Source organism: Aquarana catesbeiana, linkage group LG01 (genome assembly GCF_042186555.1).
Source record: "Aquarana catesbeiana isolate 2022-GZ linkage group LG01, ASM4218655v1, whole genome shotgun sequence".
Taxonomy (NCBI): domain Eukaryota; kingdom Metazoa; phylum Chordata; class Amphibia; order Anura; family Ranidae; genus Aquarana; species Aquarana catesbeiana.
The window spans coordinates 822,529,785-822,549,537 of NC_133324.1; the positions used below are offsets into that span (position 1 = coordinate 822,529,785).

Below are 19,753 nucleotides of genomic sequence, written 5' to 3' on the forward strand. Positions count from 1 at the left end.
TGCTAAATCTTGGAAGGGATTGTTAAAATAGAATTCCCAAGATGCTAACTACTACTAGATTCTGGAAAAGATTGTTTACATAGCCTGACATCTATTTGCTTTTATTAAATACCCTATTGTATTGGTATAGGTTAGAAATGGGGCTGGATTTATAAAATGTAGAACAAATGAAAGTGGAGCAAAGGTGCATCTGTTTTCCACAGCAACTACTCATATTGCATGTTTTATTTGAATCAATAAAGCTGATGGGCTAACATGCAATATAGCTCTTTACTTAGAGAGGTTTTTTTAGATTTTCATGAAACTCCACAATATGTGTTGTATTTAGGCAGCAAGACTCCTCTGGTTGATTTTAATTATCGTAGACTATATTAATACATCGCAGACATTCATTGAATAAGCCACTCTGAAAGCCAAAGGAGTCATTAGAGAGTGAACGAGGCAGCTTATTGGATGTGATAGTTCAGTTCCAGTAGCTTCCAGTGAAGAATTAACTGATAAGTGTACATTTGCAGTGAATGGAATTTGAGATCTTTTTGGTTATGTTACAGGAAAGTTAAACATAAGGATGGAGGGATCACAAATGAAAAATTATTTTGTATCTTTATACTAGATCTGTCCAGCCAGTCAAAACATTTAAAGTTGTAGTTTGTTATATCTTTTCAAGTTTGCAGACTTTTTTGATACTTTTACAGGAAAAACTACTGATTAAGAGGAAACTATGGCTTGATGCATCTACTTTATTCAAAAGGGGTTTTATTGTTTAGTAACAGCTGCTCTAGGTGTCACCTTGTAGCTTCTCCCTATCATCATCCCTGATAACAATAAAATTAGCTTGGTCATTGTAGACCTTATTTATAAATGTATGGGAGGGAAGAATTGTCTGCAGCAGGCATACTCTGATTCCGAGGTATGGAAGGGGGAAACTAAAAACCTGATAGTTTGCTATGTCAATTGCCTAAGAAAATAAATATTTCACTTCTATTAATGAGGTCCACTGTTACTTACAGATGTCCATCATCTCTTATCTCATTGAAGTTCAACTCTAAGAACATGTATAGGCATCCACACAATAAGCTATAGAATACTCTGACAGAAAGTAATGCCATTTTACAATCACAAGGAAATCCAGGATAAAGATAACTCTAGAATGTAGCCTAACCCCTTAATCTCTCTCCCAACTTTTGACCTAACCTTAAGACTTAAGCCTTAACACTTAACGCAACCAAGGACACTCAATCGCCAAACATCCTTTCTAACCCTGTACCCAAAAATAAGTTGATAGCATAACATGGCTGTATTAAACTTTTAAAAAAAAGTTTCCAACTGCAAGGCAAAGGCATAATGTGCTAGCACATTATGAAGGACTTACCTTAAAATGAAGCCCTCCAGCGGCATGCTGTCACTGCTGCAGAGGCTTCAATATTCAACCAGTCTTCCTTCCGGGTTCGCGGGCTCTGGCCAATTGATGGCCGAGCCACGATTACAACACTACTGTGCATGTGTGCAGGAGTCTCAGCCGCGGAACATAGCTCTGCAGGAACGGCACAGGTATGCTGCTCCTTCAGAGCGCATGCGCCTGTGATGTCACCGGCTGCTCGCTAGAATATCTCCTAAATGGTGCACATTTAGGAGATATACATTTTACCTACAGGTAAGTGTTATTATAAGCTTACCTGTAGGTAAAAATGTACAATGAGAATTTACTACCACTTTAATATTTAACTTAACCTTATCCTTTTATCCAGTCCGCCCCATAACCTAAACCTTTAAACTAACTTTACACACACACTACAATCTGATTTTTCAATCTCTGTATAATCTCCATTACATTTATCATTAATTGGCTAGCTTTTACCCCCTAATACTCCCCAAAACATGGTATTTTTATATTGCCAAAATAAATCCTGCAATGAATCCTTGAAGTTCTTTGCACCAAAACAAAATAATTTGAATGTTATGATTGCTGTCTTAAAGCATATCTAAACCCAAATATTAAAGTGATGTAAATAGTTCCCCTTTTGCATTGTACGTGTAGTTGTGCAAGGTTTTTTATATTGGTGTGAGTAAATATGAAATACTTTTTGATGCTGCCACTTTCTGCTCTCATTAAATGCTTCTTTTATCGCGAAACTCCATCTCCCAGTGTGCAGAATGGTTGTCTCCCTACAGGTAGATGTGCTTTCATCTATTCTAGCGCATTCAGTGCCCCATGCTGATTGGTTGACAGCTGCTCTCACCATTTAGCAACTACAACTGGCCATACTGTGTAGCCCTTCCTTCACAGAAGTCGATTGTTAGATTGACTTCTGTCGAACGTGAATGTTTGAAAACTTTTGTCATCCAGTGGCTACAGCTGCTGATCAATGCATTCTTACAGCGGAGAGTCCTCCTGTCAGAATACAACGTTCCTCCATCCACCAGCAGGCTGAATGAGAGAAAATAAATTATCTATGGCCAGCTTAAGACTATTGTAAATGTAACAGCAACTTCTTTTTCTGGACAGCTTGGGTAGTAAATAAATTATCTAATGCCAGGATGAATAGGTAGTAAAACTGTTACAGGAGGAACTCAGAAAAACAAACACTGCTATGTAAATGCTAGTGACAGACTGCATCATGTATTGTATGCCATTTTTTATTTTGCCTAAACTGGAAGTAAAGTCCCCCCCCCCTTCATTTTCGGGGCTCCCTCCCCTCCTCTGCAGCCGCCCCCTCTCTGACAAAGGGAAGCCTGAGCTTCTGTATCATATGACAGCACCAGAACAAATAAAAGAAAGGATATTTCTGCTGCTCTCTTTTAAAAAGGCTATGCATCATAGGTAGGAGGAGGGTGGAGGGAACGTTTTTAAGACCTCTTATAGTAAGCCATTACTCCCACTTTGTATCTTCTACCAGGGATTTAACTGTTAAAACCCAATTCCAACCAAAGCTTTCTTTTTATTGTGGACAGACTTGGTAGGAAGTGAACCCCTGTTGGTTTTTTATTTCCAGGAACATTAGTTTGGCTGAATTAGACTACTAAGTGCAATATTAGCCACACATAGGTGGTCTATGAACACTTTGTGATAAAGGAAATGTATTCTATAACAGTGGTTGCAAACGTTTCGGACCTCACGGACCACTAAACTCACAATTTTGAATCCTGCGGTTCACTAACATGAATTTTACATGCCTTATACACACAATGTTCCGGCTCTCTGCCCCCCTCCCCCTGGATCACACTGCTGCCTTATACACACAATCCTCCAGCTCTCTGCCCCCCCCCCCGATCACACTGCTGCCTTATACACACAATGCTCCGGCTCTCTGCCCCTCTCCCCCTGGATCACACTGCTGCCTTATACACACAATGCTCCGGCTCTCTGCCCCTCTCCCCCTGGATCACACTGCTGCCTTATACACACAATGCTACAGCTCTCTGCCCCCCCGATCACACTGCTGCCTTATACACACAATGCTCCGGCTCTCTGCCCTCTCCCCCTAGATCACGCTGCTGCCTTATACAGCTCTCTGTACCCGCACTCTGCATCACACTGCTGCCACACAGACTTATCATTGGGCATACAATGCTCTGGTTTTCTGCCCCCCCCCCACATCACACTGCTGCCATACAAACTCATTATTGGACGTCACCTTCTTAGCCGGCTGTGCTTGAGCTCCATGCTCCCTCCCACAGTCTATGATCAACTCTGCCATAAAACGGCCCCTCCTTCTTCACCTCCCGCTCTCTGCCCTACTCCCAGTACCTCCCTCTGAGTTTGCAGGAGCCGGAACTACAGAGGAGACGTCGGGTATCAATGTGCACTGACAGTATTGACTGTCAGCGCGCATTGAGAACAACATTGGACAGTATACATCCTTCACGTTGATTTACGGCAGAAACCTAGGGACCACCAAAATATTTTCTCGTGCCCATCAGTGGTCCACGAACCCATGGATGGCGACAGCTGTTCTATAACACATGCACTGTAGGTGCCTTGTTGTCTCTAATATACAGAAAGCTGAAGCATGTCAGTACTAACAAGCTCCTCAAAGTCACTATTCAAGTTCCAATGTTGTTGTTATTTTAATGTGATTGGTGATTGGAAAAAAAGACAGAAAGTGAAATTTACTCAACACAGTTTTTAGGAAATAGACTCCCAGTGACCTGTTAGGTACTCACTGGATTATTGCTACTGTGAATTACAGACAACAGAGACTAAATTAAACTGAGTGTATTATTTTTTTAACATGTTTGCCGTGTTGGCTGCATAGTGTCAATATCAGCTGGTTTCAGCTGTTGCCCGCAATTTCTTTTACAGTGGAACTTGGTTGGCTTACCAGAAAAAAAGTGGCTCCTCATATGTAGGATATAATGCTTGTTTTGTCTGGGTGCTAGGAAATGGCCCTACAGGCTTCCTGCTGATGTGACACCCAGTCCCCCAAGGCCTCTCCGCTCCTTCATTTGTGCCTACAACATTGTACATACAGGATCGTCATTTTTATTTATTTGGGCCAGCCCAGAGTTGGGTTTTGAAACACTGCAGCTAACTAAAAAAAAGTCACTAATTTATAATTAATCTTATATGTCTTTATAACCTAATTTGTATAATGACAAATACATTAAACAAGTGGCTGTTTTGGAACTATGGCATTGTCTTTAAAAACAAAATGGTATAAACTTGATCTCTCCCTATATCTAGCCTTGGGGTAAATTAAAATGTTGAACGCAATTCAGGCTTCCTGCAGTATTTATGTTATACACATCTATTAGACTATATTAATCAAAACTGTCCCATCACAACTAGGACTGCTGTCCCCTCCTATTTTATCATCACCAAATGTATGTGACTCACTTTGGTGCCTGGTGACCTTGAGTGTTAACTTATGTGACCTTGCAGGCCTCAGATTCCACATCTGGAATTCCTTTCAGTGTTCCTGCCAAAATGTGCATTACACAGTGAAAGCAAGTCATTTCTCCATAACCTCAACTCATCATCCCTCCTTTAACGCACATCCTTTTGGGACCACTTATCAGAGGTTCCAGGCTGTGAATATGGTGTCCTGAATTTAATAAGGGAGGAAAGTTATATGTTGTTTTTGCTGGAATGTTTAGTGATACATATGATACAATTAGTATGTGTGCATTTATAGCTGTAATACTTGGACAAGCAACATCTTAACCCCTCTGTGAGCTACAAGATGAACAAAGAAGCCATTCACTAGAGGGATGTCCCACATTCATTTATGGTGTTCTGAGCACTACTGAAGTCGGGTTCTACTGGAAAATAGTTTTTGCTTTTAGTATGTAACATAAAACCTTTTATTGTGTTTCACTTTCTAATGATTAAACATTCAGGAGCTCTTTAACTTACCAATTTACCATTACCAGGAAATTTTGATGGGTTGAGCCACTAAGAAAATAATTTAACATAAACACATGTTCATCTGAGAATATAAAACCTGAAGGGAAGAAAATTTATCGCCAAACTTTTTATTTCTGGAAAAAATTAATAAAGTTTAGAACTTTAGTCAAAGGCCTATTGCTGTCTGTGTCCACATTGTAGAAATTAGCCCTCATTATCTGTCTTAGCGACACCTTCTAAGACATTGTGGTAGTGGGACAAGAACTGAGATTGAAGCCTACTAAAAAGGGAAAACAGCCTGCTTATGTAATGAGTAATAATAGATGGTGCTATGTACATCTAAATTTAAAAACACATGGAATTAAGGTATTTAAAGAGTAAGCAGATATATCCCATGAGTTGTCTTTGATTCATCTGGTTATTCTGTATTGATTAAAAAACTATATGAAATAATATTAACACACTTTGCTAACAATCATTTAAATGTGTGTATTAAAGTTGAGCGCCAAGCAAACCCTAGATAATCCTTTACAAGGATTTTTTAGATCTGTGTAGCCATGTTTGTGATCCAGGCACCCCTGCCAGACAGCACATCCATATTCTTGACCTCCACTGCAGCAGCACACCTCCATCCTGCATATTCGAAAAACAGGAGCCCAATGTCTTCCCGCTGTCCACTTTTCTCTATATATAGGTGATCCTGAACTTTCCGGGTATCGGGCGTGAGTGCACGCCGCCACCAGCTTGTCCCCGCTGTGATTCTACACAGCGGGTGCTAATCGGCAGGTCCCGTTGACCTGATGTCTGCCGGCACCCACTGACCATTTTGTACACAGGTAGAATGCCTTTCTGTTAATACAGAAGGCACAGATCCTGTGTTTCTGTAAAGCAGAAACACTGATCCATACAGTTCACTAGTAAAAGCACCTCCCCCCACTACACTGAAACACCAGCTTGGCACACAGTTAACCCTTTGATCACTGATGTTAACCCCTTCTCAGCCAGTGTCATTAGTACAGTGACAGTGCATATTTTTAGCACTGATCACTGTATTAGTGTCACTGATCCCCAAAAAAAGTGTCAAAAGTGTCAGTTAGTGTCCAATGTGTCTGCCGCAATATCGCAGTTCGGCTATAAATCACTGATCGCTGCCAAGTCGGAAAAAAAAATCCATAAATATATCCCATAGTTTGTAGATGCTATAACTTTTGCACAAACCAATCAATATACACTTTTTGGGATTTTTTAACCAAAAATAAGTAGCAGAATACATATTGGCCTAAACTGATGAAGAAATTAGATTTTTAATTTTTTATTTTATTGGATATGTTTTATAGTAGAAAGTAAAAAATAGTGTTGATTTTTTTTCAAAATTGTCAGGGATTTTTCTGTTTATAGTGCAAGAAATAAAAACCGTAGAGTTGATCAAATACCACCAAAATATATCTCTATTGGTGGGGAAAAAAGGACATCAATTTTATTTAGGTACAGTGTTGCACAAACGCGCAATTGTCAGTTAAAGCAATGTAGTGCCATATCGCAAAAAATGGCCTGGTCAGGAAGGGGGTAAATCTTCCGTAGCTGAAGTGTTTATAGGAGGGTACTTTTAATAAAGTTGTTTTTTAGGTAAACCATCTACACCCCCTCACCCACCCTGAGTGCAGTTCACCTGGTAAAATACTTGCCTTCCTCCCACAATCTTTACTGTACAGTCCCACCCAGTTCTGCACAGCCCTTGCAAGGACCCAACTGGGTCATCTTTTAACCACGCACGCGCCACATCTCTATTCACTCCTATTGATGAGCCATACTCTGCTGGATGGTTTGACGGCTCATCCATAATAATAAACAGCGCAGTGGAGCAATAAGAGGACCCAGTGGTCTTTGCAAAGGCTTTGTAGAACTGGGCAGGACTGCAAAGGTAATATCACTGGAATGGGGAGGAAGGTAAGTCTTTTATTAAAAAAACAACAGTAAATCAAAAGAAAACTGCTGCGCCAACTTAATTATATCAAGCTGCCAACACTACCAATTGGACTAATTGTGTATAAAAGTAGGAAAATCAAAAAGTGTAGCGCTATGTTATAAGTGTAAACATTTAGTGTAATTCACCCATGTATGGACTTGCAGTCAATACTGCCAATCAACAAAAAGAAAAAAGGCCTTATCATAGCACCTGTGAGAAAAATCAAAAATCAGAAAAAATTGAACCACAAAAATCAGTAAGAGTACTTCTTCTAAACTGTGTAGTGGTGCCAAAACAATCCCATAAGAACAAAAAAAGCAAACAGTTCATCTAAGCGTAGTCCCAAAGATGATCATAGGACATAAGTGTGGATCACACAGCAATATATATTCATATCCAAAATGCTTCTTCTTATATTCAGCAAGGGGTAAATAAAATGAAATGCCCTTACCAGAAGCGGTGGACTCACAGGCCGTTGGAAATGGAATTATTGGAATTCTTAACCATAACAATAAAATTCCCTGGTTACCTGGATTTTATGCTATGTGGAAGCCTTTTTTCTTTTTCTCGATCACATACGAGTAAAACCAAGGGAGGGATTATCAGAAGAGGATCCGATTGTGCTATCTGAGGCGCTCCTCCATTGGGGTGGATTCGATCCTATCGCTGAAGACTGCAAGTCGTGGGGTCGTCTGGAACCTTCCATTACAGACCAAGAACAGCTTTAACCTTACCGTACAAACGGTGAAAGCCTATACGACTCACCGCCAACGGCCTGTGAGTCCACCGCTTCTGGTAAGGGCATTTCATTTTATTTACCACTTGCTGAATATAAGAAGAAGCATTTTGGATATGAATATATATTGCTGTGTGATCCACACTTATGTCCTATGATCATCTTTGGGACTACGCTTAGATGAACTGTTTAATATCCCAGAGACTTGCTTTATATCTCATTGAAAGTTTAATGATACACGTATTTGTTTGCTTTTTTTGTTCTTATGGGATTGTTTTGGCACCACTACACAGTTTAGAAGAAGTACTCTTACTGATTTTTGTGGTTCAATTTTTTCTGATTTTTGATTTTTCTCACAGGTGCTATGATAAGGCCTTTTTTCTTTTTGTTGATTGGCAGTATTGACTGCAAGTCCATACATGGGTTTATACTTATAACATAGCGCTACACTTTTTGATTTTCCTATTAAAAAAACAACAGTTGCCCATTGGTAGAACCTGGTTCTGATTATATATCTGTGTGCCTTCTAAAGAATACTAGAAACACAAATCATTATTAATTCTCATATGGATGGTATTAGTAGTAGTCACATGGACAATGTTATCCTTTTTTCTATGACATCCTTAATATATATTTCCATAGACAATTCCTGAAAATGGCACTTGGTTGCCAACATTCAGGAATCCCATCTCTCTGGAGATCTATGTGTGTGTTATTTTAGTACTGCTGCTTGATGAAGACCACGGGAGGTTAGAGGCTGGAGGTCAGGCTCCTTGTCATGCCTTCAATTCCTAACAGGTTGCATATGTAAAATGCATATTAAATTATTAGATGGTAAAACACTCTTAGAAGATCATCTGGGCACATCATAAATAACTGGTAGGCTTTAGTTTTATTGATGGCCGCTTGTTGGCTATGAAAAAAAGTAAGTGAGTACATTGAAAAAGAATTCACACATTTTATTGTCCTTAGCTTTGTGATATACCCCCATTATAATTGTAGAAACACATGTCACCCTTCCTGTGAAAATAAACCTCTAATTGCATAATACATGTGCAGAAATGTTGTGGTCAATCTTCCACCTTAGTATTCCATAACTTTGCACATCTGGACCAGAAACAAAAAAATCACCTTTTATTTTGCAGTGGTATGTTCTGTGTTGTGACCCTGCATTAACTTTGCATTCATCTGTATATAAGGAACTGACGGTTTTATGTTGGGTGATAGGTATTACAAAGCTGGTAATTGGCCTTTTAGTTGTACTGTAAAGAAAACTGATGAAAATGTTGTTAATTGATATACATCATTATTTTATCAGGTTCTTATTTTTAATCAATATTATGTATTCGGTCAGACTATAGTTCTTATTTCTTCATGTTTCCATTGAGATTTATATTTAAGATGATAAAACATCCCTTATATTACTTTTTTTCGTTAACTAATTCCCTGGCTTTATAAATTAGTTCTTGCTTGCTTTTCTTTTAATGACAACTCAAGTCTGCCACCTAGTGCTAATATAGTGTAAAATACTATGCTGGGTACTGTGCCTTTAAATTTATTGCAACATCATGACTCGGACTTCTTGCATAATTCAACAAAATAACGGAAAGTTCTGCAGTGAGATAAGAATTCTCCCTTCTACAGCATAAAGATAATTTTTCATAAAAAGATGAAAAAGTAGAATATGTGAATTCATCATAATAGATAAAACAAAGTGCCAACAGACTATCTTTAGAAGATTTTACAGTCCAAAACTAGAATTGTTTTACCTTTCTTGTTAGTAAAAGCCATTTGCAATGGCATTATTTTGTGACGTGCTTACATTTTTTTTTTGTATTGTTGCTACAAAATATTCCAATATTTATGTAAATCAAAGACTTTTCTATATTTGACTGGCACACAGCACCCCGCAGAGAGATGACAACCGGCAGTTACATTGCTTCTGTGACATATTATATGTAATCAGTTCACATCTTGTATACCTTATGGCCCAGAGAAATGTTCACACTCATGCGATGGACCTATTTATTCAGTTATATTTTGTCACTATATAGGCCCCATGCACACTGGGTGTTTATCCCCAATGCACGAGACTCCGGCGTATAGCGTGTGGGCACAAAGCACAGTTGCAGCAGCCTCTTAAAGAAGAAACTCCACTTCTGTTGGGAAAAATAACATTCCCCTCTGGGTGCTCTATGTACATCGCAGGGATTTTACCAAACTTTGTTGCAGATTCTTCCTACCTTTTTGTTATTCTGAAGAAATAGCCATTTGCTTGCCTGTGTCTATTTGCAAAGTGAATGTGAATGGGAGTGACTTTTTCATTATTGATCAGCTACTGCAATTGCAGGGTTTTAATGAAGAAGGTGGCACGGTCTGCATCTCTTTAGACGTGATTAACCCTTTAGAAGTATCTCAGCAAAACTGACATTTTTGTTGCAGAGGATGCCCAAAATCGGATTTGTATCTTAGTGCAGACTTTTGGGAAAATCAGTGAGCCAATCACACAAGCAGGAAATTACATTTCTGAGGAGCGTTCTGTACACTATATGTGTACAGAATGCCTCCAGGTTGCCACATTGCATTGCATTTTACATAAAGTTACAAAGCAGTTACAAAGCAGCAGATTCATTTTTAAAAGGTTATATTACAATATGACTTGTGACACAATTATATTTGCTAGATTTCTTTTTATTTGCGATATTTTTTTCTGATGAAAGTGGACTTACCATTTAAAGCTCTAAAGCTGAAAGACGCATAGTGCACCAAGCTGTCTGCATTCCAGGCATTTGTCCCTGAGTGCAAAGTGCCCTAAACATTACTACCACTTCCAGCCTCTCATAGAGTTAACACCAGGGCTAAACACCCAGTAGCATGAGGCCTTACAATAAATGTCGTTTTTTGGCACAAATAAGGCTTTCTTTTGATGATATTATCTGGCAAAATTTATTTTATTCTCTATTAAATCCATAAAAAATGTAAACAAAAGTAAGATAAAATGTTCTCTTTTTTTTTTTTCTTTCCTTGATCGGTGTTAGTGTTTTCTTTTTTTAATAGTGTTACCATAGCAGAAATGTATATATTTTATTCTATAATTTTTATACTGATACTAAAATACAATACTGGTACAAAGCACTTCAAAGTTATTTACAAATAAAATACAAAGTTATTTATCAATCAAATAAAAAAATTAAGAAATGATTAAAAACAAAAAATGTTTAAATATTTAAGGTTAAAAAAATAGAAATATAAAAAAAGTCATCAGAAAAATAAATAATAAAGGGGAGAAGGGGAAGAAATCTTTACTTATAAGGTTAGTTTAAATAACATCATACACAGATCACCACTAATTTGCATATGAATAAAACTGAGCAAATACAAAAAAAAAAACTATAACGTTTCTAGATTATATTACATTTCTGAACACTGTTAAGATGCTCCATTTTACATAACAATGGCTACAGTCACTGTAGTATAAGGCTCGATTCACATCTATGCATGTTGCTTTTGAGCGTTTCTGCAGTGCTTTTTGCGGTGCTTGCCGCGTTTTTGAACATGCGTTTTTGCCGCATTTTGCGTTTTGTTGTTTTTTTTTTTATACTGTATACAGTGTTAAAAAAAAGAAAAAAAAAACACAAAACGCGACAAAAATGCGGCACTTGAGTTTTTGGTTGAAGGTCCATTGAATCCTATTACATGCAAAATGCTGCATTTTGCATGAAAAAAGTCCCAGACCCTTTCCAAAAACGCAGAGGCACAAAAATGCATTGATGTGAACATATTCCATAGGAACCCATGTTAAAAAAAATTCCCATGCATTTCGGCAAAATGCAAAATGCATCAAAAAACGCATTAGTGTGAATAGAGCCTTAGACAGAAAATCCCAGTTGTCAAAACAATGCTGACAAGTTAGAGCAGCAGAGGGGCAGCAGCATAAGTAGATGGACTAGGTGTATGATACAAGTCCTGTGTATTTGGATTTGAATACATTTTTGGGTGGTGTAACCCACACATCAAACCGGTTAGTTTTACCGGTTTACAAATAGTTTCGTATAGAGTTGTGTTATGACTTTTATCATGTTTCCATCACTGTGCGCCTATTTGAGGAGAAATTCACGCACATCCTATCCCAGTCACAATGCTGTCACCAGGATAGGAAGTGAATGGAAATCTCTTCAATGAGGGCACAACATAATTAAAAACATTTTTCTATTTTAATAATGTATAGAGCAGGGATCTCCAAACTTTCCAAGCAAAGGGCCAGTTTATTGTGCTTCAGACTTTAGGGGGGCCGTGGCCATTGGGAGTGGAAAATGTCCTGGCATCAGTGAGAGTAAACAATGTCCCTTCTTTGGTATTAGGGGAATTATTAGTGCCCCATCCCTGGTGTCAGTGAAAGGAACAGTGCCCCATCCCTGGTGTCAGTGAAAGGAACAGTGCCCCATCCCTGGTGTCAGTGAAAGGAACAGTGCCCCATCCCTGGTGTCAGTGAAAGGAACAGTGCCCCATCGCTGGTGTCCGTAGAAGGATCAGTGCCCCATCGCTGGTGTCAGTGGAAGGATGAGTAACCCATCACTGGTGTCAGTGGAAGGATGAGTAACCCATCACTGGTGTCAGTGGAAGGATCAGTGCCCCATCGTTGATGTTCATAGAAGGAATAGTGCCCCACCGTTGGTACCAGTGTGAGGAATAGTGCCCCAAGACCTGAACAAAGGCAAGCAAAGGGCTGCATTCGACCCCTGGGCCGCAGTTTGGAGACCACTGGTCTAGAGCATCTGTATACTTTTTATTGCTGTCTGTGGTCCTCACATCCTCTCCTGCTGATGGTTATCACTTGGATAGGAGGTGGTAGGAAATCTCCAATAGAGGCTAAAGATCTAACCCTTATCACTTCTGTCCAAAGCTGTATCAAATCCCCAAAAATGTGTTAACTTTTTTTCCAGCAGTCTTTGGTCTGGTGAGGTGACATCATGGTATAGTTTCCTCCTTAACTTCATTCTAAATGCTGTAGAGAACAGTACCATGTAACGATGTGGCATTGTTCTTTCCAGGTGTGTCATTTATGTTCTAGGGTCAAAGCTAATAAGGACAAGCACTGGATCACAGAGTGGTTAGTCTCCAGGTACAGTGTTGGAAATATGGCGAGTATTTTTTTTTATTTTGTCTAGTTCAGGGAACTGCCTTTTTTCATTATGGGGTTGAGCTTTAAGACAATGGATATACAACCTGAGCAGTTGCCTAAGGCTTGTAGTGTGTTGAAGAGCCCATCTGCCCTTATTCAAATACAGTATTTTCACAAAAGTGAGTACAACCTGTCCTGTTAAACCGGTGTATGGTCTTGGCCACTGTGCTGCACCTCAGTTTCAGGGTCTGGGAAATCTTCTTATAGCCTAGGTCATCTTTATGTAGAGCAACAATTCTTTTATTCAGATCATTTAGAGAGTTCTTTGCAATGAGGTGTCATGTTGAACTTCCAATGACCAGTATGAGAGAATGAGAGCGCTAACACCAAATTTAACACACCTGCTCCCCATTCACTAATGAGACATTCTAACACTAAGGAGTCACATGACACCGGGTAAGGAAAATGGGTAATTGGGCCCAATTTGGACATTTTCACTTAGGGGTGTACTCACTTTTGTTGGTTTAGACATTAATGGCTGTGTGTTGAGTTATTTTAGGGGACAGCAAATTTACACTGTTATACAAGCTGTACACTTACTACTTTACATTGTTGCAAAGTGTCATTTCTTCAATGTTGTCACATGAAAAGATATAATAAAATATTTACAAAAATGTGAGGGGTGTACTCACTTTTGTGAGATACTGTATATAAAAGCACATAACCTCGTAGAGATCATGGAAGGTTTGTCACGTCTCACTTGGAGAGGCCAACTTCTACTAGTTTCTGTATTTCTCCTACACAAAGGAGTTCTCACCATGCATCTGAATATTCTCCAAATAGTACACATAAAGTTCAATTCAACTCACATACAGTATGTATCAGTTGTACAATTCAAATCACCACTTTCATTGAATGGTAGTTTGAGATGAACAATGGATACATGTGTGAGCTGGATTGAGAGTATAGTGTTTGCATATTTGTTTTTGTAGAAGACGGCTGCACTTCCGACACCTTTAGCATATCCTAGTTAAAGTGTCACTAAACCCACATCATTAAAAACTATCAATAAATGGTGTATTACATGCTATTCATACTCACTCAGACACTATGATATTCGTTTTCTGTATTCTGCAAAAAAACCTGGTTGATCCTGCTGCTCTCTATCTCCACCTTCTGCTCATGTCCCCAATTCAGCTAAGGATTTTGCATAGCAATGTTGGCAGCTCTTCACATGCTCAGATTTCAGTGAGTTTCTAAAACACAAAGAAAAGAGGGCGCACCAGCCTAGTGCATTATCTTAAGGTACATTTATTCAGTCAGAAAACATAATGACATAAAACAAGTAAAAATTTGCGCTGAACTGAAAAAAGCAAGCGGCCAGCAAAGTTCGTAGGTAATAAACAAAAAGTCACATGCATAAAAATTATTGCGGCGCTGAAAAGTTCAAAATGAAATTGAAGAGTGGGAGGAATCCAATCACCAAATATATTGCGCAGATGTAGAAAGAGTCACTCGTCACCACGTGGTAATGTAGTCTGCTTACCAGAAGGTGTTAAGGATTAGGCATAGATGATAAATTCTCAATAGCATCCAGCAAATCCAGCCCACTGGAACCCCTCATCAGACCACAACATCCGTGGGATTTCCTTCACATATAAACATCTCCCAATGGTCACTTCAGAATTAGGCATTCAGGCATGTAGTCATCATATATCCGAGAAAAGAAAATGAAGGACCCATAGTGAAGCCCGTAATGATAGATAAAAAAAACTTTTATTGTAGTAACTTACAGTTGAAGCTTAAAACAGCATGCATCAATGATAGGATCAAACGGCTGCAGCAATCAGCGTAGTTTCCTCCTTAACTTCATTCTAAATGCTGTAGAGAACAGTACCATGTAACGATGTGGCATTGTTCTTTCCAGGTGTGTCATTTATGTTCTAGGGTCAAAGCTAATAAGGACAAGCACTGGATCACAGAGTGGTTAGTCTCCAGGTACAGTGTTGGAAATATGGCGAGTATTTTTTTTTATTTTGTCTAGTTCAGGGAACTGCCTTTTTTCATTATGGGGTTGAGCTTTAAGACAATGGATATACAACCTGAGCAGTTGCCTAAGGCTTGTAGTGTGTTGAAGAGCCCATCTGCCCTTATTCAAATACAGTATTTTCACAAAAGTGAGTACAACATCCGTGGGATTTCCTTCACATATAAACATCTCCCAATGGTCACTTCAGAATTAGGCATTCAGGCATGTAGTCATCATATATCCGAGAAAAGAAAATGAAGGACCCATAGTGAAGCCCGTAATGATAGATAAAAAAACTTTTATTGTAGTAACTTACAGTTGAAGCTTAAAACAGCATGCATCAATGATAGGATCAAACGGCTGCAGCAATCAGCGTACGGATGTCAGCCTGCCTGACATGTTTCACCGTAACAGAGACAGGCTGACATCCGTACTCTGATTGCTGCAGCCGTTTGATCCTATCATTGATGCATGCTGTTTTAAGCTTCAACTGTAAGTTACTACAATAAAAGGTTTTTTATCTATCATTACGGGCTTCACTATGGGTCCTTCATTTTCTTTTCTCGGATATATGATGACTACATGCCTGAATGCCTAATTCTGAAGTGACCATTGGGAGATGTTTATATGTGAAGGAAATCCCACGGATGTTGTGGTCTGATGAGGGGTTCCAGTGGGCTGGATTTGCTGGATGCTATTGAGAATTTATCATCTATGCCTAATCCTTAACACCTACTGGTAAGCAGACTACATTACCACGTGGTGACGAGTGACTCTTTCTACATCTGCGCAATATATTTGATGATTGGATTCCTCCCACTCTTCAATTTCATTTTGAACTTTTCAGTGCCGCAATAATTTTTATGCAGAAAACATAATGAAAACTACGCACAAAAGTGGGAGATATAAACGCTTAGAAAGGTCTTTGACATATGGCAGTCTGTCTACTGATTGCAGTCTCTGGGACCCAGAGACTGCAATCAGTAGACAGACTGCCATATGTCAAAGACCTTTCTAAGCGTTTATATCTCCCACTTTTGTGAGTAGTTTTCATTATGTTTTCTGACTGAATAAATGTACCTTAAGATAATGCACTAGGCTGGTGCGCCCTCTTTTCTTTGTGTTTTTGTCTACTACTAGGATATCCCTATCCTGGAGTGCAGCAAGGCCGAAAGCTAATATCTAAATTGATTGTGTGATCATCTAGCAAACACACCTGTGCGCAGGAGTATTTGTTTCTTTAGTGAGTTTCTATGCTGACCATTTCCTCTCTATCACATATGAGCATCCCATGTGACACATTGGCGTATACTCAGTGGTAAATAACAGCCTACTTCCTCCCTCCGCCTCGATGTCCATTAACCAGCTAAATACAATGAAGGGGTTGGATATTACAAGTAGATTGATGGAGGCTTCACCTCCCTCTTATTCTAAGACCCATGCTGGAGGGGTGTGATACAGGCTGTGACTGGCAGAAATCCATCCACACCATGTTATTGCCAAAAAATAATAAAGATTTGATTTCAAATATATTTGTATAAGAATTTAAAACAGTTTATTGATATGAATTATTTATTTTTACTCTGTATTCCAAAGGCTGTTTACATTTTGAACATGTGACCAGCAGCAGAGGACTAGAAGCTCCTCCTGCTTATATTTCCCTGCAGACAGGCTGGGAAGGAGCTGGGTCATGTGACAGCTGTATATCGATTAGGAAAAGGGTACTTTTTTAAATTTAAATAATAACAGTGCCATCATCCATATACAAAGAGAAGGGACAATGTTAATCAAACAGTGTGTGTTTAGTATCAATTTAATAACCTTGCTTCATTTTCCACTAGACATGTAATATAACCAATTTGATTATAAGCATGAAAGCCAGGGAACTGACAACTTCTAATCAAATCAGAAATGTGGCCTATTCTTGCCATTTACTGTTACCTCAGGTGTTTTTTATGTATTTGTTCTCTAACTCCTATTGAAGTCTGCTGCACCAAAAAGTACATTTTTAGAATCTGTATCTTTTTGTTTGTAAATTTGTATTTAATATATTATTATATCATTTATAAACTGTAACCATGATGACAATGTGATGTAATGTCCCTCATATTTTTGATGACCACGTCCTCCTATTCTGCGCGTATATTTTGAAAACTCAGTGCCATTGTAGGAAGTTATGAGTAGAATGTGTAGTAGAACATATATTTTGGTACAATCAAAACAGTAACACAATAAAGAAAGATTTTAGTGTGATTAAGAGATGAATAAACACTTCCATTTCTCCATGCTTAGGTATTTATACAGCTGCAGAGAAATTGTGCTGAGGAGGAATACAGCAGGGAGCCTGGGCTTTAGCATTGTAGGAGGTTCGGAGGATTGCAACCGGAACAAACCATTCTTTATTAAATCCATACTAGAGGGCACCCCCGCTTACAACGATGGAAGAATCAGGTAATTTATGTTGGTTCCTTCTTTACATGTCTTTGTAAGTGGTATTAGTTACAGTCACCTTTCAGCACGCGGTTTCCGTACAAAGAATACCTAAAGCTATGCTTTAAGGATTTCTGCTTCTGAACAATTGGTTTAAAACATGTTTTTATAATTATTAATATGAATACAACAAACTTACATATGTAATTAGTTTAAATTAATGTAAAACAGAAAGAAAAGTTCTTAAAACTTCATACAGAACTGACTTTTTGGTTTGATTCCATCATCTCAAAACATGTTGAAATTGTATCCTTTAACTGCTTTGAGACCTACATGATGGGACAAGTTTGGGGCTGAAACTTCTGTATGAAGAAGGCTTTTTGAGCCCCAAACACAAAATAAGCAGGCCTTTAAATACACTATATTGTCAAAAGTATTGGGACGCCTGCCTTTACATGCACATGAACTTTAATGGCATCTCTGTAGGGTTCAATATTGCGTTGGCCCATCCTTTGCAGCTATAACAGCTTCAACTTTTCTGGAAAGGCTGTCCACAAGGTTTAGGAGTGTGTCTACGGGAATGTTTGACCATTCTTCATTTTGTGAGGTCAGGCACTGATGTTGGACAAGAAAGCCTGGCTCGCAGTCTCTACTGTAATTCATCCCAAAGGTGTTCTATTGGGTTGAGGTCAGAACTCTGTGCAGGCCAGTCAAGTTCCTCCACCCCAAACTCACTCATCTATGTCTTTATGGACCTTGCTTTGTGCACTGGTGTACAGTCATGTTGGAACAGGAAGGGGCCATCCCCAAACTGTCCCCACAAAGTTGGGAACATGAAATTGTCCAAAATGTCTTGGTATGCTGACACCTTAAAGGGGTTATAAAGACAGAAGATTTTTTCATCTTAATGCATTCTATGCATTAAGATAAATAGCCTTCTGTGTGCAGCAGCCCCCCTCATACTTACCTGAGCCCCATCTCTATCCAGCAATGTCCACGAGTCATGTAAAAACATATAAGAACTCAATAGTATGTTGATAGGTGATGAGACAGTTCAATTGATAGGTGAAGGATTCTACATAATCATTGATAGGCGTATACCATCCACCACCACGTGACCTTACAGTAACCGGAAGTGACGTGTGCATGTCACTACCAGGAAGGAACAGCCAGATACTATCAATGCAGTGGATGGCATTCCATACTGATTGGTGATAACACACAGTTTGCTTTTTTTAACAAAATGCCTGTTCCAATTTATGTTGTGTAAGTGTGTTTTTTAAGGGGGTGGTCGTCTTGAATAAACTTTTAAAACTGTATCACTCTATGTGGGGCCTTTTTTTACATGACTAAACCACCCTGGGCGATGAGCTGTTTGAGATACCCGGGTCAAACGGGAGACACCTGGTGTGTTTAAGGCTTTTGAATTACATCTCTTTGGTGAGTGTAAACCCCTAGTGGAGTGTGTTTCACATGGTGTGGACTCTGGTGGATGGTATACACCTATCAATGATTAAGTAGAATCCTTCACCTATCAATTGGACTGTCTCATCACCTATCAACATACTATTGATTTCTCATATGTTTTTACATGTTAATGCTAGTCATTCTTCATTTATTTGATTGGAGCACTGCTTTAAGTATTGGAACTTTGTCTATATGGGCTAAGGACTTTTTTTACTTACGTGTGTATATTTATGTTTTATTTAAGTGGCTGCTTTTATGAACATAGACTTACGTCATATACATAATACATATGTTTTCTACATATATGTTTTGGGAACTTCATTTTTTCCTGACCGCTGCAATTAGGTCTTTTTAGAAACTGAGATTAATACTTTGCCGCCTGGAACTCCCTCCTGATTGGCTGAGACACAGCAGCAGCACCATTTGCTCCTGCTGCTGCTGCTGCTGTCAATCAAAGTAAGTTAGCCAATCAGGAGAGAGAGGGGGTGGGGGCCGAACCACAGCTCCATGTCTGAATGGACACAAAGAGCTGTATATCGGCTTGGGTGCCCCCATAGCAAGCTGCTTGCTGTGGGGGCACTCAACAGGAGGGAGGGGCCAGGAGCAGTGAAGAGGGACCCGAGTAGAGGAGGATCCAGGCTGCCCATGCAAATGCA

The 19,753-nt window shown here is 39.0% G+C and overlaps 1 protein-coding gene across 3 annotated transcripts in view; it reads left to right on the forward strand.

The window, feature by feature from the left end:
- Nucleotides 1-19,753, forward strand: part of LNX1 (ligand of numb-protein X 1) — a 301,385-nt gene that overhangs the window by 272,428 nt on the left and 9,204 nt on the right. For all 3 annotated transcript variants that reach the window (XM_073608441.1, XM_073608442.1, XM_073608443.1), the window contains one exon: nucleotides 17,493-17,651. In XM_073608441.1, the coding sequence (XP_073464542.1) occupies nucleotides 17,493-17,651 (159 nt within the window). The remainder of the gene's footprint in view (nucleotides 1-17,492; nucleotides 17,652-19,753) is intronic.